The following is a 24525-nucleotide window of genomic DNA, read 5'->3' as shown; positions in this document are numbered from 1 at the left end:
ATGAATGTCAGAAGGTACTGTGGCAATTTCACCAGGGCTAGTAACAAGAATGGTGATATGTATAAATATGTATGGTACCATTGTCTTACTGAAATGAGGCTAAAAATCTATGAACTGCATAGTTCCAGATGTTGCAATCAAATTTGTGAGCACATTTTTTGCAGATCTTCTGTTCTTCTCCTTGACTTGCTTTTCTAGTTTTTGCATGTGATAAGCTTTTAGAACATTTTTCGTGCTACTGTTTTGTGACGTTATGTATTCAAATTTAATATTTTACATTATTTTTCTTAAACCATGTATTTTCTAACCCCCCTATGGTTTCCTTTAGTATGCAAATGACCATCATATATTCCTGAGATCTTTCTCTAGCACCTTAGAAATCACTCTCTTGTTGGCTTTGAACAAAATTACAAATAGTGCTCAGAGGGTTGAAATTGATAAAAGAGCTGGAATTACACTGTCCCAGCCATCCCTTAGTAAAAGCCTTAATTGCTTTATGCAGGATCTTGCCTCAGCAATAAGTCTGCCTTCTATCTTAGACCAGAGAGGCTTTTTTTTCTTTCAAATCGGATTAACATAATCCAGCTCTGGACTTTGCTCCTCTGCACTTTTTCAAATGCTTTGGAGAGTGTGGCTGCAATGACCAAATCTCAGTTCTAAGTTTCTATTCAATTTGCAAATGATACTTCGCTAGCTGAGAAAATGGCCTGTGTGTTGCTCTGGGATCCTTGTAGGGCATGATTGTCAAACTTGTGTTAAAGCAGCAATTGATGACTTCTGGTGAGTGTCAGCTACCATTGGCCTGTGAGGAGCAAAAGCCCATTTGTGTGGATTGGTAAACCATGACACTGCTGTACCCAGGAAAAGAGACATTGACTGGGTCACCATGTATGAAAATGCAGGGGTTTGTAAGAATATATACTAAGTAATGTTCAGTTTTGTCTCTGGCTCAGTCTCTTGCAATGAAATTTTGTCAGTGCCTATCCTCAGAAATCCTGGCTGGTGCTCAGTTTGTTTGCTTCCTAAGATGTTGCCTCAGATCTACAAGCTCAATCAACAAGCTCCTACTGCTTTTGCATTCTTTAATGGGATTTGCACTCACACGTGCTGCAGAGCTGCACCAGCAGGACCACAGACCGTGAGCAAGGCACAAAGTCCATGTTGACCACTCTGTGTGTTTTCATTCTCTTTTTAATTTGGGTGGTAAACATGATGGTGATGCCCACTGATTATTTATACTTGTCTTTGAACTTTTGTTTCTGTGCTTGCTCTTTCTCTCATGTGGCATTCTGGCATTTGTTTATCTTTGCTCAGAACTCGTCAGAGTCTCAGGTCTCATCAGAGATTCTCAGGATCTTGGACAACTATAATAACTGCCCTGGAGTTCTTTCTGAATGGTTTTTGTGCTAACAAATGTCTTTTGTGTTTCTGGCTGAAACTTTGGTATGCCAAAGATAAACTGTCTTGCCCAAAGGAGAATGTGAGTGTGTGCCATGGATAGAAGCATGGGCAGGTCTACCCAAATGCTACTACTTGATTTTTTTTTCACAAGATACAACATCATGTGGATACCTAAAAGCTGTAGAAACCTGCAGCAGTGTGCCAAACACAGAATCATAGAATCATTTAGGTTGAAAAATACCTTTAAGATCATTGAGACCGACAGGCTCACCATAAAACTATATTCCTGCATGCCACACTTACATATTTTAAATACCTCAGTCACTTCCCTGGGCAGCCCTGTTCCAATGCCTGGTAATCCTTTTCAGGAAGAAATTTTTCCTAATACTCAATCTAAACCTTCTTTGGCACAACCTGAGGCCAAACTGAAGACAAAAACTAACTCTTAACAGACAGCTGAGGTGTGCATCTCACTAACATAGGGATTGTGCTTCCAATCTTGATACTGGTGTGTTTTTTGGCTAATACAGCATTTCTGTGCCGTACCCATAAGGTCTCTTGAAGATGAGAGTATTCCACAGTTGCCTGAGCATTGGCCTAGTCCATGTCCTCCAGGTATTCCTTGTTTAGGGCACTCAAATAGTTCTTTCAAATTCATATTTGTATTTAGCCTTACAGAGGCAGGGTTGCATGCTTAGCTGTCTTTATTTCTCTTCTGAAGAATCAGAACTCCCCACGTCCTTGCTTGTTTGTCAGAGCACCAAGTGACTCTCTCCATTTAAGCTGTTGCCCTGTGGCAAGCAGCATAAATCACCATAAAACTATAGGTCATTTGGATTCTTATGGATGTGCTGTGTTCTGCCAGGATGTTCCTCAGTTGTTTGTTCCTTGTCTGTCCAAAAATGAGGAATACCAAGATTGAGGCATGCTATTATCCTCTTAATTCATACATGTTTTTGTTGGTAAAAGCAATAAACTGAGAAATTTCCAATAATTTATTTATCTATATGTATATTTAACTTGCCAGCTTAGGGGATGTTTGGTCACTAATTAACTTTGGAACTACATTTATTTAACATTAGTTGTGCATTTACTTTGAGCACAAGGCATTATTTCAGTTGCCATTTTGACTTGTGAGCCCTAGATCACCTTAAGCTTAATCTTAGGATGCTTCATTGGTTCATCCATCACTCCTGTAGAGCCAGCAGCATTGCTGGTTTAGTCCTGTGCAGAGTGTAAGAGCAGGCAGGCTTGTGTCACTTTTCAGTCTTTCTTCAAACATGCATGGCTCTACGTAAGGCATCTTTTTCTCAAAACGCTATGACTGGTGTTTGAAGAATATAGATGTCTTGTTTAGCAACATCAGATGAAGTACAGTATTTATTGCAGATTTTTTTGCATGCCTTTTTGCCCCACAGGTCTTCTCATCCCAAGTTCTGTTTGGGTTATTTAATTGCTAGACAAATTCTAGTGGCTAATTCTGGAATCCCAGTAATTCCTTTCTGAGTTTTTTTTCAATTGGATGTCAGCCACAACCAGGTGTGTTGTTCAGTTTCTCTACCTCAAAGGACAAGACCAATTCTTCCTCATAAATTTGTTACAAACTCTCTTGTCTATTTGAAATACCACTGTCTGTTTGAAATACCACTCCTATGAAGGAAGTCCTGCACTTTGAAATGTCAGTGTAGCAGTTCCATAGCTCACTGCCACTGTCTGTGCCTGCTGCCCACACCTCAGTGCCCCTGGTGGCACAAGCACAGCTGGCCTGGGTTTAACTCCAGGCACCATGAAGCACTTAACCTGCTGCTTGAGCTGAGAAAGGGAGATTGGCCACAGAGAACTGAGAGTTGTCTGCTGTCATTTGTTTTCCTTCTGTAGTGTTCAGGAAGGATGCAGAGCCAAAGGCTGCTTTACCCAGTGGGCACAATCTGGTGCTGGGTGGCAGGAGGGGCACAGCCACCAGCTGCAGTAGCTGCCTGCCACACCTTCCTGAGGATGCAGGTCCCCTCAGCTGAATAACACCTTCTTGAAAAGGGTCACAGAGCAGCCAGAATGTCCTGTCTGTGACATCTGCAGTCCAGCCAGAGTGCACAGGCCTTCTGAAAAAACCAAACAAAAAAACCCAACCCAAAGCCCTTGAGCCTTCAGCTGTGAGACTTTTTTGTAAGCAAAAAGGTAATATTTATAAATCAAGTCAGTGAACTTTGTAGTTATTTTCTGCAGCTTCTTAATAGAAGCATTTTGGCTATAGTAAAGCCACTGACAAACATCATTCTGCAAACCCAAATACTATTTATCCCAAATCTCAGAAGGGTTTCCTGGGTGGGCTCATCAGTTTCTGGAATAAATGCAAGATTGTCAAGAACAGCAAAATTGAGTACCCTGAGATATTGGAAATCAAAACCAGCGAGACAGGTTTTGTAGCTGTCATCTCGGAGTGCAGTGAGCGTTGAAGCTTAGCTGTTTCCTAGGCTTGCAGCCTGGCTGCAGCCCTAGCAGGCTTGGATGTAGGAAGTGCTGGCAGCACGCCCTGCCCTGGACAGCCTCAGGTCTGTCATCATGCATCATTAGCATGAAAAGTCAGAGGTATCAGTGTCATTGGCAAGACTCATCAGATAAAATACAGAAACCAAGTTATGTATCAAGACTATTTTCAGTGAAAACAAAGTGTATGCTCTGTTCCTTTTTGTCTTTATGCTCAGTTAGACCAGGCTTATTTGTTTTATTTTCATGTTCATGCTACATGGAACACCACATTTAAGCTGTTTGTTATATTCAAGAGTCCAAATCTGTTTCTTGTAGAATTAGCTCTTGTTGCATGGATGTCACCAAGTCTGAATTTGAGTCAATGCCTGACTATTGATTAAAAAGGTGTCTTATTAATTCCCCCCTTTTCCCGTCCGTTTTCTTCCTTGGATTATTTGTTGTGAAACAAGATCATTGCCACTGCATTTCTTAGCACTATTTGATGTTTCTCTAATTGCAATATTTCTTTTTAAACAGCTACTCTCTAAAAAACAGCATTGCTATCAACACTTCTAATGTGTATGTGACCACAAAGGGAAGGTGGGACTCTGCCCTTAATTTATCTTTGCAGATATTGTGGATCTTCAAGCTTATTGCATTTTACTTCCATTCTGTTTAGTCCATGTTGTTGGCAATAGGGTCTCATTGCTCTAGATTGCCTGTGTCTGTATTTTTTACATATTTTACATTTGATTTCATTGAGAATACAGAAGTGTTTTATCTATCTCATAGCAACCAACTGTTGCTCTTTTGTCCTGAAAATGGTGGTATTTAGATTAGCTCTCATTATTCTTGTTTTTCTTGACAACTAAACCTTCAACTGAAATTTAAATTATAATTTCTTTCATTATTTTATGGTGAAAACAGAAACAAGTTTGTGGAATTCAGCATGTCAGATGATGCTATTTCTTCCTCTGTGAGATGAAACACAGAAGATGAGAGTTAGTATTTGTTGCAGTTGGCTTTTTAAACCTATTTTATTGCAGAATGACAAATAAAGAGAATGTTTAATTTATTTATTGAAGTTGTATGTTGCAGTGATGTATATAACCATACAGAGAAGTCTGAGTAATTGCATTGCCCTCTTCATTAGAATGGGTGATGGTACTATATAGTAATAAATTTGAAAAATAAAAGTGAAAATGTGTATTTTAGTGGGCTCCTGAGAGCATAATTTGTGATGCCTTGTAGAATATTCAGTCAAAGCTCAGAAGAAGATCATAGAACAAATTATACAAAAGAGCTTCTACTGCTAACTGTGCTTTTAATACTAATACAGTTCTAAAGCATATTAAATCTTAAGATTTAGGGCCTGATTAAAAAGCTTGTTACAGAAAGCACACCGAGAAAATATAGTTTCTTCCATCTATACATCTATATATCAACTGCACAAAGATTACAGTCACAGAAAAGCTGAGGTTGGGAAGGACTTCTGGAGATCATAGAGTCCAACTTGCCTGCTCAGAGCAGGCTCAGATGAATCAGAATGCTCTGAGCCATGTGCAATTAGGTTCTGAAATTCTCCAAGGTTTTTCTTACGTTTACATGGACTTTCCAGGATTTCAGTTTGTGCTCATTGCCTCTTTAGTGGACATAGGGCACCACTCAGAAGAGTCTGGCTCAATCATCTTTACCCCCTCCCATCAGGTATTTATATACATTGGTAAGTTTCTCCCTGATTCTTCTTTTCTCCAGGCTGAACAATCCCAGCCCTCAGCTTCTCCCCTTTGAGGTGATCGAGTCCTTCAGTCGTTTTCGTGGCCCTTCACAGGGCTTATGTCCATGATGTCCATGTCTCTCTTGCACTGGGGAGCCTGGGCTGGACCCAGCACTCGGCTCTGCTCCCACCAACAGCGAGTAAAGCACAGGATCACCCCCCTCGACTTGCTGAACGTGCTTTGCCTGGCATGGTCCAGAAGGCTTTGCCACCAGGGTACACTGCTGGCTCAGGGTCAGTTTGATGCCCACCAGTACCCTCAAGTCATCCTGTGCAAAGCTCCAGCCTGACGGCCCCTGGAATGTGCTGCTGCCTGCGGCTGTTCCTGCCCAGCCAGTAATTATCAAGGCATGCAGCTTTAATTATTTTCACAAAATTTAAATTCAGACAGACTTTTGGAAACCACTTTCCAAGAAGCTGGAGCTTCCTCAGAAGTACTCATGATAAACCTAATTAGCATTTTTTTCTGATTGCCATATATGCTGAGAGTAAACATAGTAGACTGAGCATTTATGTGGCAATTGATCATGGAAGTTTATCAAACAATTAATTTTAATCAGATATTGCTGACACTATACAATGATTCTGGACTACTATTATTTAAATTTCTTATAACTGTATGTTTTATTTTATATGCCAAAATAGGGGTTTCTTTTGTACTGCTGTGTACTGTGCTGCTTACACAAGTCAAGCTGAAGCTAATCAGATCACAGGAATCCATAGGGATGCATTTTATCAGGTGTCAGTTTTATACAACTGGGGCTTTTTGACTGCTGGATTTTCTAGTTATTTGTCTTGTTACTATGGTATTATACACTGAAGAAGTGCATTCTTCTCTTTCTTCTGTATTTGACTTTGTTCTGACCAGAATTTGCTTTCTGCTTTAGCTGAGAAACTGTTTTGCACATACTGATGTTCGTATTTTTACACAGGCACTTGTTCTTCCATCTGGAGAGGTGTTTGGCATACTAAAGTACCTAAAAAATTCTATTTTGGTCTGCTTACCTTTACTGTAGAATTTTTTTTTCTAATTGGGCAATTTGTCAGGGAACTCATGTGAATCTCAGCTTGGTTATGAAATAATGTCTGTCCTCTTCATCATCTGTATTTAGAATAAAAGATAGGAGTTTGAAGTAATGAAGGCTTGGAACCTTTGTCCTTGTTGCTTTTCAGAGTGAAGAATGTAAATAAGATGACTAGCAAAGCAAGGGAAGGTCTCTAGTAGTACTGCAACCTCTAATATCCATATCTGAACCCCTATATTGATAGATTAGAGGCATATTTTTATGTGATGTTGTTCCTTCGTGTTAAGTATCTCCTGAGAGCCTGGAACTTGCAGTAAAGATGTGCAGCCTCTGTGGAAACCTTTGCTATTTTTAACTTCATGTTAGACTTTCTATTCTACTGCTCCTCCATGCCAGAAACTGGTCTCTTGCTTTCCCCTCTGTAGGAGATGCTTGACATAGTTTAGTAACTCACACCCCAATTCAGTAAGGACCTCAGTAACCTGCTGTCACTGATCCTGACTTGGATCAGGATTGTATCAGAGAACTTCTCAATTCCTCTCTTCCAACCTTGGCTATTCTGTGAGTTAATCAACCAGAGATGTAATAACGCCCCAGATGCCTGATGAGCTTTAATACCCTTGCCAGCATTTTCACTCCATTCTGTGTAAGCTACTCCAGGTGCACATTTACTGAGGAATATTTTAATAATAACAATATTTTGTTAGGTGGAAATTTTATTCAATGAAGTTAACATTGTTTATAGTTTCAATTTCTATTGGTGTTGACATTGCTATATCTTGTGACAGGTGGAGATGTTCCTGATTTTATCTGTTATAAAAGTGGTTTGAATCTTATCTTTTGCAGGCCAGCTGAAGAATAAACTTTCCTTTCAAATACACATGAAGGCCTTAGCCATGATACCTGCAAGCACAACCAGGAGATAAAGTTAATATTTATTCCACAAGTGGAAGGAGAACACAATGCTGATAAAGAGCTTCTTTTGCACTAGAGTTGATACAAAACACTGCTGCCTGTCAATCACATTATAAATTGGTAAAGATTTGTTTTATTAAAATGGGCACAAAACTAGCAACAAATAATATAACTAAATAATGCAGTTACATGTCTTTCTGTACCACTATTCGTTAACTCCTGTCAACGTAGCATCATATAATAGGGGTGATGGCAACCCAGCACCTCTTCTGAGCTCTGCTGAGTACAGCTGTCTGTGTCCAGTGGGTGTGATTATTCCTCTTTCTCACACCTAGAGGAAGTAAAATAGTCACAAGTTCTTTCTACTACATCTGAGCTGTTTAATTATCTGGCATGGCAATGAAAGTATCTAAGTGAGAGCACAACTCATCAAAGACTGAACCTTTCAGTGTATCCTCCTCCTTTGTCCTCACGGTTCAAAATAAATGCATATTTATGATTATCAATGAAGTGGTAAGATTAGGAGGAGAATGAGTTTAAAAAGTGAACATTTAGAAGGCTTAATTTGGATATGTAAAGATGCACATGCTTCTGGTCATTCAAAATGGAAGCAATTTAGCCAGTTCACAGTAACTTGCAGCACTGAAATACTCTGACAGAAAGGAAGAAAAAAGCATTCCATGAGGTAAAAGGACATAAAAATGGTGGATTGTTGCAGTGCATAAAGACAGGACAGGCTCCTGTCCCTGCTGATGTTTGCTTCCTGCCTCTTTAATAATGAATTGCCATTTTGAAGTAGTGTGTAGGAACGTCATTGCACAGCAGAAAAAGAAGTAAGTGCTTGCAAGTAAATCTGTGAGGGGACAATTTAGTGCCAAAAGATTTTGTATATGGTGCCTTACTCAGTGCTTCGGAGATACAGTTCTTTTCCTAGTCTCTTTCTTTTAACTGGATTTTTTTCAATGCAGTATACTTAAACCAGTTTATTTTGAAAAATACTCTTGAGCATCCTCCAGAAATGCAGCTGGACCCAGAGTCAGTGACACCTTTGCACTGTGTGCAGCTGCTCCTGCAGGATCCTCCTCCAAAAAGACAAAGAGAAAACTCAGAAAATCTAACTGATGAGTCAATCAGGTGATTTATTTTTTTAAAGGAAAACCTCAAAGCAATGAGATGTGTCAGAGCAGAAGTAGCAGTGCTTGTGCCTAATTCTTGGTTTGTGTGCCATGCTCTTGCACAGTGGTCTTGATTTGATCCCAGCTTCATTAATTTTGAAGTTACATCAAATTCTCCACAATCTTCTCTGTTTCTTGGGAAATTTGTTTCCAGATTCCATCTGCTCCAGCTGTCCTACTGTTACCTGCTGCTGTCTCCCAGATCTGAGCTTGCTCAGCAGTCAGTAGATCAACAGAGAAATAGCACTTCTATCAGAGAAGTCTACTGACCCCATTGTTTCTTTAAAAATGGTGTCTTTAATGTCTTACAAATACAGATAATGCCAGGTATCACATAAAGATTGAAGATCCACAAGAAAATATCATCACGAGAAACTTTATAAAGGAAATACAATTTGACTTCCAAGGAGAAATCAATTTTCCTGCTTTTCATCTCCTACAAGTGGAATATTCAAAAAAATCATTAGGTCACTGAAGCTTCTCTGATGACAAATCCAAACCCAGACTCTGTGGTTCGATCTTGTAAATCAATGTATTTGTTCCTTTAGAGCAGGGTTGGGAAGCTCCTCTTTGCTGGGGGTGTGGAGACCATGCAAACCCCTGTAGTGGTCTGTGCATTCATGGGCTCCCAGGGATGTCAGCCATGAACTGTCAACCTCAGTGAAATGGAGAGTGACATCTGCCCTGCAAGCTGCAGGACCTCAGATCCTGCTCTAGAAAATTCAGTAGCACAGTTGTATGATATTATTAGAAGAACACTTTAAATAGTATATAATTTTGTTAAAACAGCTTATAAGACAAAAGACATCACATAGTAACAGATTTTATTTTATTCTGCTTTAGTGTAGAAACTTGATATGTAATTAGGATTAAAAATAAGTAAAGGATGAGATATTTTTAGTGAAAATTTATCTTGTTCAAATCCACATTGTAGCACACCCAAACTAACAGTTGCAGTGTCACATAAACCACTAGTGAAGTAGAATACAAAGGGTCAAACAATGTGGTGTCTACCTGTGAACATGAAAACAAATAATTTATCTGTGAAATTATGGTTGTTTTCCTTCAGATGCCAACTATTGTTTAGTGCAGTTCTCCAAACACAGAGTATAGTGATCTGTAAATATGCTATGGATATATAGTTCAGTCCTCACAATAAATAACTGCTAGCAGAGTGAATTATAACTCACTGAAGTCCACCACATTTTTATTCACTATTTTTTATTCCAGTGAAAAGCCTTAGATTCTTCTTATATAGTACCTGAATAAATTATTCTAATATATTTATAGAAATGGTGAAAAACATAGTACAGCTGCAGTGGATTGCTACGTCTTTATTAAAGCGGCAACTTTTCACATCATGCAGATGGACCAGAATATTTACCATTTTTATCTTAAAAGGGGTGAGGTATTTTGGTTTCCCGGCCCCATTAAAAATGTTGGAAAAGTACTGTCTCTTCAAAGTGGGGCTTACCATTCTCTGATCAGAAGTACAGTTCTTGCTAGTGAACTTAAGGAGGAGAAGAAAGGAAAGAGAATCACAGAATATTCTGAGCTGGAAGAGACCCACAAGGATCATCAAATCCAGCTCTTAACTGAGTGGCCCATGAAGGGAACAAATCCTATCCTTGGTGTTACTAGCACCATGATCTGTCTACATCAATATAAATAACCACTCCCAAATTTACTTTGGTTTGTGTTTGGGCTTTATCCATTTCAAGACTTTCCCTGTTTGTAGTATGACTGTGTACTACAAGCTTTGGCATGAGGCTTTGCCCAGCTACCTTATTGATGATGCCAGAAAATGCCTCTGAAAATTTAAAAGGTTGTTAAAATTGTCTGTCAGTCTATCAGTGGTAGAGGAGCAGTGTTAGACAGCAGCACTAACAAGGAGGGATATTTTTCATCCCAGCTGGCTTTACTCATCAGCCTTTGTTAAATGAAACATTGTGAGCCAGGTTCATGAGGGGAGTTGCCTTTTGTATGTTCAACTCCACGGTAGCCTGTGAAGCAAATTTTGGAATGAAAGCCTTGAAAATGTTCTTGACCTGTTGTAGGAAAAGATTACCAGGAGGCAATTCTTGCATCTGTTTTCACACTGTAAGCTTCCTGATAAATACTGACCTTGAGATCTTTTGTACTGCCTGTTCTGAAAGTCTTTGATAAGGGTAAAGAAAAAATGGCTTTGATTTGCAAAAAAGACAATAATCACCTGATGAATTTTAAAAAGCAAATAATTAACTTAGCCAGACTTTATATAGACTGAAGGATTTATAATCTTTAGACCAAACTACTAGTGGCAGGAGTCTTGGGGATCTGTGAAGTAAAGTTTTTGTCACAAAATCACTACAAATTTGAATGAAGGAAAGACTTCAACAAGATTGGTTTGCTTATGGAGAAAATTGTCTGAGGAGCTGACCTCATTTTTCACTGAGTGAGGGATGCAGTTATTTAAACATCTGTTAGGAGGAAGACACTGAAATGGCTATGTTAACTATTCAATAGCAGACTTGAAAGGAGATGGCTCTGTGCCTATCCCAAGGACCTGTGATTTTCAGAACTTTAGGCATCAGATTCTGTGGTCATGAGCTCTGTGTGATGTAACCTTAAGCCCAAGTAGCTGACAAAGAGGAGACATAAAAGTGTTCACGGCCAGGTTGAGTGGGGCTTTGAGCTACCTTGTACAGTGGAAGGTGTCCTTGCCCATGTCACCAGGGTGGAGTGAGATAATCTCTAAGGTCCCTTCCAAACCTAACCGTCCTGTGATCTGTCACTGCTAGTTGTCTGGGGACAGATTGATGGGCTTTTTGTTTAATGGTTTGCAGTGTACTACAGAGTAGTAGCAGCTCTGCCTCATCAGAGTTTGACAGCGGAGTGTCAGACATTTCACTGGCACTCTGTAGTTCTGCTAATCTCAGCAGGATTCGTGGGAGTATTAGTGCAGTAAGTGGTTTATTAGAAGAGATAATTAGCACAAAGCAGATGAGGATTTAATAAATAAGAAGACTTGGTCTGCATCACTGAAACCTAGTTACGTGACATGGAAAGTCCCCTTGTTGAGCCTTCTTAGCTCCCAGCTCCCCAGTGCTTAGTTCATCCATCAGCACACATTCAGGATGGGCAAATCCTGTTGAGGAGTGGCCATTTCTGATGAGACCTACCTGGCTGATATGGTGATATAAACAAAAGCACTTAAAAAAGCAACACAACACACAAACAGAGGCAGAAGCTTCAGTGTCTCCTGCAGTGGGAGCTGGGAGGCAGCTGGAGCAGATGCAGGCAGCAGGGCTGTGAGCTGGGGAGCAAGGAGGCACTGGGGAAAAGCAAGGCTCAGCTGGTCTGTCAAAAGACTCTAGCTGCAGTTCTTGGAGCTGGCTGCAGGCAGAGAAAGCTTTTTATTCTATAATCCACCAGGAAATTGAGCTTCTCTCAGGTGGGAATTTAGACATGCAGGTGAAAGGAGAAAATAAAACCTATCCATAGCCTGAAAAAAGTCAGAATCCTTGGCTATATTTAAAGAAATAACGCTCACTCCAGGCTTACCTACAGATTGGCAGACAAAAGCGATTTCAAATGAATAAATTTTCATAGAAGCAAGTAGCATTTTTAGATGTTTTCCATGTTATTAAAAATATGCAAGAAAATGTTAGTCCAATGCTGCTCACATGGGAGTGAGTGAGTGAGTGGTTCTGATTGCACTGGGAAATCTATTGTTGTCCTGTTGCCTCCCGATAGCCAGTCTTTCCTTGAACTGCATGAGATTTCCCTCCTACCTTCCTCAGACTGCTCAAACTCCTGAAAATTATGTCAGAAATTGTCCCCTGTTTATCCAGGAAGGGAATTTTCATTCAAGCACTGTAGGATTACCTTTATATGTGTAGCATTAAAACTAATCTAGGAAACTACTGTGTGGAGTAGGTTAGCATTATGTCATGACACATGTCTCTTTGCTTACTAGAGGTAGATTTTACCAGGCACTGAGGTAAAATACATCTTCACAGCTTGTTATTCTAGCTATACATTATAAATTTGTATTGCATTAATTTCCCACAGTAGCAAATCACTATAAAACTCTAGGGAAGATGTCAAGGAAACTGTTCTTTCAAAATCACATTTTTGAAAGTAATATAATTTGTTGCAGAAAATGTTTCTGCAGCAGAAACGTTGCAGAACATGTTTCAGAAACAGCACTGCTTCTCTCATTACTCAATAACACAGAATTATCTGATTGGGAATTTTTACTGTCCCATTAAGATATCTTCACATATTAATATTGCTGTTTATCAAACACAGACCTCCAGGTAAGGATTTGAAGTCGGGTACACTTCCAGTACAGAGGAAACAATCCTGCAGCACAATCTCCCTCCCTGTATTTCCAATACTATTGGTACCTATAGTTGATCTTGCAACTAAGGAGCAAACTTATGGTACCATTAGTGGCCTCAGTGTCTCAGTGTGCAGACCAGGCTTCACAGAATCAGAGGGGGTCAGGTTGGAAGGGACTACAGTGGTCAACTGGATCAGCCTCCCTGGTCAAGCAGGGTTATTCTAGGGCACATGGCACAGGATTGCATCCAGATGGATCTTGGATATCTCCAGTGAGGGAGACTCCACAGCCTCTTGGCAACCTGTTCTGGTGTGTGATCACCTGCACAGTGAAAAATTTCTTCCTCATATTCAGGTGGAACTTCCTGTGCATCAGTTTTTGCTCGTTGCCTCATGTCCTATTGCTTGGCACTACTGAGAAGAGCTTGGATCCATCCTCTGACACCCTTCCTTCAGATACTGACAGACACTGATGAGGCCCCTTCTCAATCACCTCCTCTCAAAGCTGAACAGGTCCAGCTCCCTCAGCCTTTCCTCATAAGAGAGATGCTCCAGCCCTTCATCATCTTCATAGCTCTCCTCTGGACCCTCTCCATTAGCTCCATGTCTTTCTTGTACTGAGGAGCTCAGAACTGGACACAGCACTCCAGATGTGCCTCACCAGGGCTGGGTAGAGGGGCAGGATCACCTCCCTCAACCTGCTGACAATGCTTTTCCTCATGCACCCAGGATGCCATTGGCCTTATGGCCACAAAGGCACACTCGTGCTCTGTTACCCATTACAGAATCCACTGCACTTGGACGGGTTAGTCAATTCTTCTAAGCATTTGCTGTCTTTCATGACAGTATTCTTGACATGTATTTGCTATTACAAAATTCTTTTCCAAAATAAAAAATGTGGGCGATTTCTTGTTATCTACACTGTAAGATGTTGCATGCATAGTGTGAAGGAATTGAGATAAATTGATGGCTATGGGTTATATGTGGCCAAGTTTGCTGGCTACACACAAGATGGGGGCTCTCAGGAGTATCCATACATCCACATATTTGCCAAACTTCTTTTTCTAGTTGTTGTATATTTTCACTGGACATGATATGATGCATGTCTTGCTCTGCTGTTGTCATGCTGTGGACATGGCATGCCTCTCAGTCCATGTTTGCTCAGCTTCAATGTGCTCAGAATCAATAAAGCAAAAGATCATCTGATAAGAGTATTGTCTTCAGTGGTGCACTTCTAGTTTGTTTTGTGCTGAGGTCTTGAAAAATCATTTGGGAAGGAGACAAAGACTAATTTGGACACTTTCAGCTGGGAAGTTGTTAGAAAGCTGTTAATTTCTCAGTTGGGATTTATCCTTTCCAGCGAGAGCCAGTGACTGATGGTTTGAGTCTACCTAAAGATGATCTCTGAGGTCTCAGGCCTTAAGTGTTGATATTCTTTGTTCAGTCATCTTTCCTGATGTGGAAATTATACCTGCACTCAGTATTTGTGTATGTGTGTGTGTCAAATGTGAAGTAGGCACTCTTTTGTATTGACATTGTCCCACTGGTACCTTTTCACTTTTAGTAGAACCATATCAGTTTACTAACTCAAAGTAACTAGTGGCATATTCAGTTAGTCCAGGAAAGTGGATAAGACATAATCCCTGCACTGTAGGAGAGCAATATAATTCCAAAGGGCTTGACCTGTTATCTTTCTGATGTAGTTTTTGTATCATAATAAAAATCACCAGTCTGGAACAGAGCAGTTTGACAGAATGACTCAGTAGAGTCACAAAATGACAGATTCTGGAAATAAAAAATAAACAAACTGTGCCAGGTCATTGCTGTCAAAGCAGGATCCTTCACCTGCTGTTCCTGCTGTTTATGCAGTCAGTGGTAGTTTGGGGGCCATCTTTTTGTTGATATGACATGAAAAATTAATATGGTTTTATTTATTTTCTAAGGTTACACATTGCATCTTAGGGTATAACTACAGCAGCAGCCACGTGCTTCACTTGATGTTTCCAATCTGGTGATCCCAGACAGGTCTGTGAACCAGAGGGCTCTATCCCTCTGCTTCAGATCCATTGGAACATTGTTTCCCTTTCCAGCTGCTGGGCTTCCCTTGACTCTCAGTGTTTGCAAACAAGCCCCCCCCTTCTCCATTTGGAGAGCCAGGCACTCCAAAAAAAATCCTCAGACCATGTAGCTTAATTCTCCCCAGACTTGATGGTGCAGCCAGCAGAGTTGGGAGTTACGTGCTGTGGTCTCCAGGCAGTTCATTCAGCCTGAACTGCACCTTCTGTTTATTCTGTAAAAGTAATGGCTATTGCATATCAGCTTTAATCCTGGCTGTAGCTCTCTGTGAGTCAAAGCTTTGCTTGAAGGCAGCTATGTCTTCCAGAAAAGCAGGTAGAACACATTGTTCTGTGTGATCTGCCTGTAAACAGAGCTGATGACATGTCACTGGAAATGATTGTTCAATTATCCAATAACAGTGCAGAAAAGTGGATTGCATATGCTGAGTGGTTTTAGATGGGAGTATATCTAGAAGATGCTGAGGAACATGGTTAAGTTTCATCTTCTGCTTTAGATCAGAGACCACATGTCTAAAACAGACCCCCAAGCCTCTACCAGGCACTGACTGGTCCTGCCAGTAATTTTATCGGTAGATAGGACAGGGGAAGGAGTCTGTCCAGTTTGCCTTACTTGATACTCATAATTAAACATTAATTTGCTCAGGAATTTGAATCTGGGGCTATTCATAAATTAAGTAGCATCTGAGAACGTTTCTGGGCACTGGGACTCCATCCTTTGTCCTGCCAAATTGTAATGCTAAGGTTAATAGCATGGATGCTGGCTGTTCTCTGCCAGTTGGCTTCAGTGCCAGGGATGACCCGGGGCATGTTTGATTTCCTAGCAGCAATGCAGCCCACCAGCAATGCAGCCCACCAGCCCCACTTCTTGCCTCCTTGTAGCCGTGGAAAGGGGTATTGACCTTTTAGGTGCAGTGGAAATAAGACACACAGCTACATGGTCTTCTTTCATGATAGGGAAGAAAGAGACAAGTTTATTTAGAAGCAAACTTGCTTAAATAGAACGACTCGCAGCTCCAAGGGCAGAAGAAAGGTGATTGGTTCGGAGAGAAGACACCCCATTCCCAGGGCCTGGTCACACACCACAACAGGTGTTCCATCTTTGTTATTAAATTCCTCTCTGTTTTGATCAAGTTATCATCCTGGGAAAAATTCTCCCTAGCCTTCAGCTGAACCAGCTTATCAGGCTGGGAACAGAACTCAGAAGCTCTGGCCTGGAATATTTTTCAGGCTGGCGCTCTTAAATGAGTGCCCACACCTCCTTGAAAATTTCTCTTTTCGAAATTCAAAAGAATTCTCTTTCGTTTGTTCAATAGCTTGTTTGACCCAATATAGAGATATTGTATTGTGTGGAAAAGGAGGGTTTGAACATTGTCTACCCAGGAATCAGGGCAAGGATTTGAATAAAGAATTCCCCTGTTTTCTGACAGAGGGTACCAGTAATCAAACACCATGTGTTTGTTGAGGCAGTCTGGTCTCATACTACAGCGATTCAACTTTTTTGCAGTGAACTTTGATAGAATGAGTCAGAGGTACAGGAAAGATAATGACCTTCCAGTCTGGTGAGATGTGCCCTTGGGAGAGGAACTCCTGGGCAGTTGTCTCTGCTTTGATACATGTTCAATAATACATAGAAGATGAGAGCAGACAGAGCATGTAAGTCAATGTTGAGGTGGTGAGCAGCGAGGCTTTGGATTCACATTGTGGCAGGAGGATGAGGGAATTGCAGCTTGGGAGCTTGTGTTCTGCTTGACTGCTTTTGTACCAGAACCTCTGAAAAGGAGATTACAACATTACTGATCTAACCCAACTTTTTTACAGCTTTTCAGAAAAAGAAAGTTTGAAAAAAGAAGTGTAAAGGTTGGCTTACATGAAAGCCTACGAGTCCAAGGGAGAAATGATAGTGGTGGAGGATGCTTATTTTTGTGGAAAAGAGGGAAAGAAAAGAAATGCTATTTGATCCAAATTGGAGGGGGTTTGACAGCTGTATTTCAAAATATTATTTGTTTCACTGTGCTCAGGTAAATATAACATCAGCCCACACCTCCCCCTTAGAAAGCTGTCTCACAGGCAGCAGTTAATGAACTAGTAATGAAAAAAATCTAATGGATTCTGTCTTATTATGCCCAAAATAGGCTCACATGTTGACTTTCAGCAGAATCATCAAAAATTTACTTTGGAGCCAAAATACAAAAAGTTTCTAATAGTTCTCAGCTGGTTTGTGTGATTTCTCTAATAATTAAACATTCATAAAAATGTATGATGAGATTTTTCTCAAATGACAAACTATAACTGTGAAATTTTCCAACTCATTACAAAAAGAATACATTTTTCTTCCCTTCAGAGAAGCTAACTGTTGACCAGAATTCACAACAGGGAAAAGGGAAGCCTTTGTTTCCTGATTTTAGATAAAAATCAGGAATTGAGTGTTTAGAAAACGAGGGTTAACCATTACTGCCCTGGAACAGTAGTGCTGTGGCTGAGCAGGGCAGGGGGAAGTGGCCTGCCTGGCCTCTGTGCAGTTTTCTGTCTCTCCTGGATGAAATCTTTGGGAGTCTGCTTCCAACATAAGGCACTTAGCGTCTGTAAAGGGAGAGCAGAACATCTATCAAACATGGAAAGATCAAAAACTGTGACTCCCTGTGGAGTGACTGTTGGGAGGGAAACAGCTGAATAATGTTGAACATATTCAGATCTCTGGCTTCACCTAATGCACACTGTGAAGGCTGTGTTTGTAGTCAAATGCTGATTCATTGTTATGGATGCAGAAAACCTTTTGTGCTTCTGCCTTTAAAGACTCTGCTCTATTAGTTTTTTGAGAGGCAACACTGGTTGCTTCTGCCTTCTCTCAGACAAATACAAGCATAAATTTTAATCTGAAGTGTGATTTTGTATTGCTGAAAAGGAAGGCCTGATTGTAGAATGTCTTGGGTGGTGGCTTGATGCTTGGTACACTGAAATAACTTAAGAGCTGACAAGGGCATTTAAAAATCAGCTTTAGGAAAAAAAAATAATTATGATCCCAAAACCTCAGTGATTATTTGTCTCTTCGTGGATATCAAGACTGGATATGCTCATACTCAGGAGTCAGGAGCCGCTGTGGTTTTGAGGACAAAATCACTGAAACAGTTGAACTCTTCACTTTGAAAGACTCCTCACCCCAGTGTCTAAAACAGCCTTTAAACTTCAGCTCATCTGCTTCTAATGGTCTGGGTACATAAAAACTTCCATGATAGCCTTTCCTCAGTGCTCATATTTGTTAGCTTAGCAGGGCCAAGGCAGGAGCACTGCAGTGTTCCCAGAAGATGCTTCTGGCAGATCCCGTGGTGCAGGCAGCACAGAGAGATATTTTGTGCTACATGAAGAAACAAACTACTCCTTCCTCCCAAGGGGATTTCCTCACATTTTGGTTGTTCTCATGGTCCTAGGAGAATATTTTTCTGCATTAGCAGGTGGTGATGGATAGAAAATGCAGGTGCTATTTCCTTGAGCAGTTCTTGGTGGGAGTAAATTTATCCTAATAATAGGTGCAATTATTTTTAAAGTGAGTATTACACGTTCAGTAGCTGTTATGTGGTATAAGTGCTTGACATGTGGTGTGGCTTTTCTTACGATAGTTCTGTCCTAGCTGAAAAAACATGTTGTTGCCTCTGAACAAATCAAACCCCATTTAATTAGCAAAATGCCTTCCACAGTTATTTCTATGATGAGTAGGTTATTGTCTTAGCAGCATCAAACTCAGTGGGAAAAATATCTAAGAAGTGTTAATTTGTTCTCTGGAAATTGGAGGATTGGGGATGAGCAGACAGCATCAAAACAGAATAAAATCTCACATACATGGTTGCTGATTTATGAAAATGACCTTTCATCTTTCAAAGACAGAAGTCTTCCACTGGGAGATGGAATGTACAAAACAGCTTGACAAGGCAGTCTGTAGATGCATGTCTCTAACATAAGCATAGCTAATATTTTCTATTATTGCTATATAACACTCTCTGAGCAGCAATCAGTTCCATTTAAACATGATTAATATGAAAGTAATAATGTTCCAGACTTCGTTCTTGTACATACCGTCAGAGAAAAGACTGTTGATTTGTTTTTTAAATAATCTGGTGCTGAAATAAAATGAAAGTCTAATTCCTGGGACACTATTACTGCTCTTTTTAATTCTGCACTGTCTGAATTTTTCAGGGTTTTGAAGGTATTCCTGTCCCGCACGGCTCAGCGTATTCCATATATGACAGGTGGGAGAGTGATGAGGATGCTGTCTGTTATTCTTCTGGTAGTCTTTTGGTTTCTCATTGGCTGGACTTCTGCTATAACCCAAAATTTGGAGAGAAACATTCCACTCATTGGTCAAGGGCAAACATCTGACCATCTGATCTTCAATATGTGCCTCATAGACCGCTGGGATTACATGATGGCTGTTGGTATGTTAATTTTCTAGCTTATCTTTATTTTCTAAAATAAAGCTCGGTTGCCTTTTAATTTTCCTTCTTTTAGAATATCTTAAAGTTTTGTCAGACTGCCTAATATGTGAGAACTACGACAGCAAAATATCATCAATATATGTTTTTTAAATGGGCTGAGAAGTAAAACAAAATATGCTGACACTTCTATGGCTTTCAAAGGTTTGTAACTTGGATTGTAGTAACAAAGTGATGGGTGCTCAAGACATTTCATCTTTGAAGGCAGAAGTAAGAAGTAGCTCTTCTACTGTTGAAGGTCTTCAATGGTTCTTCTACTATTGAAGTGAGAAATTGTGACTAGTTTAATGAGGCTGTTTGATTTTGCACCACAGAACTGGGCAGAGTTCTTGTGTGAGGAGGGAAAGAACTTCCATTGCCACTCATTCATAACCTTACAGAAATTGGTATCAATCGGTACCAAAGTACAGAGAGTAGGAAGTGAACCTCAAATGCACCAACTTGATGTATTTGTTAGATGTGCTTTCAGTGCATGGAATAGGCAGGAGCTAAAAATGGCACTGCAGAAGTCAAACAAAGCAGAGCAAGTAATGCTTTCTCCCATGCAGTGCTTCCACCTAGAGCCAGTGTTTCTTGTACAGCCCAGGCTAGCCACCTGCTGTCTCAAATACTTCAGTGTTTTGAAATCTGAAATAAATTCCTACTTTTCTGCCCTTTCCCTGCTTCTCCCGTGGACATCCCACTGACAGAGCTCTGCTACTGAGGATTAGGGAGAGGTAGTGGTGGCTTCTCCACATGAGAGTGCAAATGAGATGGACAGAAGTGTTTTCTCTGAGACTGGCATACAGAAAGTCAGTGTTTGACAAAACACTGCTGCCAGCTTCACTGAGGATCTTGCATGGCTCCAAGGTGCCCCTGTGCTCTGCTTTTCTCTCCTTTCTGTAAGATCTCAGAGGCAGTCAGGCACAGGAGACCCCATCTGTCAATATGCTCACTGGTAAACCATGCAGAAAGGAGTAGAAAGGAGCATGTTTTGAAATGCATCTCAATTTGGATCATTTTGGAGGGCATACTTTGCAATAATGGAATAGCAGTATTGCCAGAGATGTTGTAAAATTAGCGAAAAATAATTAAATGTGAAACACTTGATGATGTCATCTGCACTAACCCATTTTGGATCAACATTTTGGTGCATTTGACAGTGTAGTTTTATTAATATTTTGATAGTGATGGTTTTTGCATAATGGCAACAAATGTTTTTAGTCTCTGGGTTTTATAATTCTGATGGTGTAGTGATTAACAATTCAGATCTTAATACTCAATTATGATCAATTGTATCTTTTGGCAAGAAATTACGTAAGTTGATGTCCTGCCTAGTTTTGAAAAAAGTAAGGATTTTTTTTAAAGGTGTGTTTACATTTAGAAGAGTTTTTAATGTTTTTCCAAATACACTTAGGGGTAGTAGAACCAAAGTGAGCTCTTGAGCCTGGAAAATTGGGCAGAATTTCTTGTGTTCAGTCATTTTGTCTTTTTACCCACATTACCTCATAAGCAGAATTATGCAACTCTTCAGTAAACTAAGCAGTCATATTAGTGGTACCAGGAGATGTACACATACAAGACTGTAGTAACATAATGTAGTCTATATACATATTTATATGTGTGTATGTGTGCATGCATGTGACTTCAAGATTTTTATTGCCAATAGTGGCCTGAAAAACTTACAATACTTACAATACAAAACTTACAATAGGACCTAGTCCCAAATTTAGATACTTCATCTCAGAAATACATGAGAAGTAATGTCCTTAACACAGAATTACTTTTATTCCTATGGCAGCAGCCTTGCAAAATATAATATGCAAAAAATTAATTGATCGATTCTGCTATCTGATTTCAAATGCTAAAATAAAAATGGTGAATGGTAATGTATTTAAGACTTGTTATTTTGTTTAATTTAGTCAGTCACAGTATTTTATATAAATCTAGTGAGTGTTTTGTGATATATTCTGTCACTTGTAGCCCTTGCTGGAATACTTCCCCATTTCACTCGGCTGTCAACACTTCACTGAAATGCAGACAGGGAATTTTCAAGGTCACAGATTAGTGAAGTGAGAATTAACAAGGCTCTGCTAGAAAGTCATAATGAGATGAATCCTTTATGCTACCAGAGATTATTGGAATTGGGATTTATGAAGCATTTTCCATACTAATGACACTACTTAGACTCTGTCTCTGGAGACTTTTATTGCAGTGAATGTTTTATATTTACATTTCCATTAAGTTTAAGAGGATGGTCTCTGTGAGAGACATAGGGACTTATACACAACAGTTATCACCATTTCTAGCATTGCCTCTGTACTCTGTGATATGCTGATGAGAAAAATTAGCATTCAGTAAATCTTATTTTATCTACATAATGTAATGTAAGTTACTGTATATTTTCCTTCGAGTTTGTAAGTTAGTGTGTATTTTCCTTAGGGCTGGATGCTTGTGGGTAGCTTATTTGTTACTTGCCTTATTCTTTTATTTCTTTGTGTTAGTTTCTCCATCCCTTTCAAGGTCGGGGCATCTGTCTCATTGAAAAGCCATGGCATGTTTGACAGTCTGAGATTGCAGAGAAAGACCTGAGGCCTTTCTCAGAAGAAGAAAATACTCACCCACAAAACCTTTTTCCTATGGCCTGAATATATTCTACACCTCTACCTGTCACCATCAGATTTTGACTTAGAAAACAACTCCAAGTGATAAACTTCTGGTACCTAAGGGCTTGCAGTGTTACAAATCAAACTATTGTTCTTTATCCTGAGGGGAAAACATCCTATAAGTGTAATGGGTGCTGGCACAGGATTTAAAAGAGCTTCCCAGAAACTGGAAAAAGAGACAATATAATAAGTTTAATGAACAAAGCCCCAGGGAGGAGACAAAGGCAGGCAGAGAGATAAACATGCATGCACAAGCACAAACAAGAAGCAGAGGTGGATGTTGACAGGTGAATGTTCGTGACTTCAACAGGGCCAGTTCCACCCCAAATGGATAGGGAAGTTTTTAAAAATCCCCCATGCATTCTCTGTGTGTTTTTCAGTTTTTATTTAGACCAGAAGTGAATAACAGGTATTAACTAAGCACAGAGAGATATTTTTCCCCTGCAGCTGTTTGATTTCTGGCTGGCAGGAACAGTGCTGCTCCACTATGCTGAGCTACTGCCATGGTCCACACATCCATAGGTCATGTTTTGGGTCTTGGGCATCAGGAGGGCTTCAAATATGAAACTTCCTCATAATTATTGCATGCTCTCAGCCAGGAAAAGGAACAAAGTGAGTATTTTCGGACTGTTCCCAGAAGAACTCCCTCCCCCTGTTCATTTGTTGGTATTTAATATATATAATCTTTGCATCTAAAGAGGGCATGAGGTGCCAGGACAGGCTCTGACAAACTGGGCGTCAAGACTGCTTGTACAGTTTTGAGCTAGGACATTGTAATACATGCTTATGAGGCCCTTTTATTAAATTTTCTACAGGCTCTCTGCTGCATTCAGTGATGAGTGATTATTATTTCTTTTTGTTATCCCCATTTGATGTGGCCCTATGCCATATTTGGGGTGTGTTGTTCAGAGCACACAATGAATAAAGAACTGTTCATTTTCAAAGGGGCGTTTTAAAACATGTTCCCCTTAGCATCAATGTACAAAGATCAAAGCCAAAATTTTCAGTGTCTGTCTTGAGACATTGAGTGACTGATTTTTCAGAGTACTGTTTATAGCCTCTTCTATGGAAAGCACAACCAGGAGATGCTTAGAATTCAGCACTGGTGTAGATGCAGCTTCATTTCTCACATTAGATACTCAAAAAACTGCATTATGTAAAAATAGTGATCACTTGTGAAAAGCTTATTCTAAGTGATAAGGCCAGGGGTGTATAAAATGTTTGCAGCAGGAATAGGAAAAGAGTGTTTTACCAAGTACCTTCGGCTCTGTCTCTTTTCTATAGTTTGTAAACCACTCCTCCTGCCACCCTCTACACCTCTTCAGCAGTCCTTCCACAGCCCACATCACCAGCACTGTGTGCAGTTTAATGTCACTCATCTCTGGGATAAGGTAAATCTGGACGAATATGAGTGACAGCACCAAAGACAGGGAGTGCTGCTGGACACCCCCCAGGCTTAGCAGTTTGAGTTACATTGCCCCCTGCAGTAACTTTGCCTTTCCTTGTTACCTGTTACATGATGAGTGAAATCCCATATCCTTTACTTAGACATGATTTCTACTAAATATTTCTGCTCAGGAAACCATGTTTGTGTTGCCTGGGCCACATGTTTATGTATTGGTGAATGCCATATTTAGTTGCTTCTCTGGGTCCCCTGTGGTTTGGGAGAGGCTGGAAGGTGTTCTGACTTCCTCTTGTCTTTCTGCCACTCTTTTTGGAGTCCACTACCAGTAATGCTCCAAATCTTTCCAGCACTTTAGGTACTTTGGATGTCATTGGCATTTGCTTGCATCATCTTAAAGATGTGAGAGAAGAGGCCCCACACTCAGCCAGTTTTCAGCTGATCCTGTTCTCTCCCTTTCATCCACACAGAAGTGAAGATGATGGAGCACATGGAGACAAGAGTGTCCAGCTGACTTGAATAGCAACAGTGAGCTATGGAAGTCATGAGGCAGGACAGCACATCTGTCTAGAGGAATTAAGAAAATTCTTGAGTATAAGGGCTAAAAGAAGTGCAGAAAAGAGAGAAGCTCCTCCTGGCATGTGTTTAGTGCAGTGAGACTCCTAGGTCTGTTGCTACACTCAAGTCAGTGGATATGTCTCCACTGCCAGCAAAAGCCATCTCTAGGACACTGTGAAGCCATGGGACCCACAGAGTATGGTCTGCATGTCCCTTGCATCACTCTGAGTAGACCTGCAAGTCTTGTGACAGTAGGGGGAACAGAGTATGCTG

At 40.3% G+C, this 24525-nt stretch overlaps 1 protein-coding gene across 2 annotated transcripts in view; it reads left to right on the top strand.

The window, feature by feature from the left end:
• The window catches only part of GPR158 (G protein-coupled receptor 158), a 192828-nt gene that overhangs the window by 149456 nt on the left and 18847 nt on the right, over positions 1–24525 (top strand). For both annotated transcript variants that reach the window (XM_088160375.1, XM_014882219.2), the window contains exon 7: positions 19352–19590. In XM_088160375.1, coding sequence (XP_088016501.1) covers positions 19352–19590 — 239 coding nt within the window. The remainder of the gene's footprint in view (positions 1–19351; positions 19591–24525) is intronic.

Source organism: Sturnus vulgaris, chromosome 1, assembly GCF_052056855.1.
Source record: "Sturnus vulgaris isolate bStuVul1 chromosome 1, bStuVul1.hap1, whole genome shotgun sequence".
NCBI classification, from domain to species: Eukaryota; Metazoa; Chordata; class Aves; order Passeriformes; family Sturnidae; genus Sturnus; species Sturnus vulgaris.
Note: the sequence above shows the minus strand (reverse complement) of the source record. Positions and strands in the feature narration are given on the sequence as shown.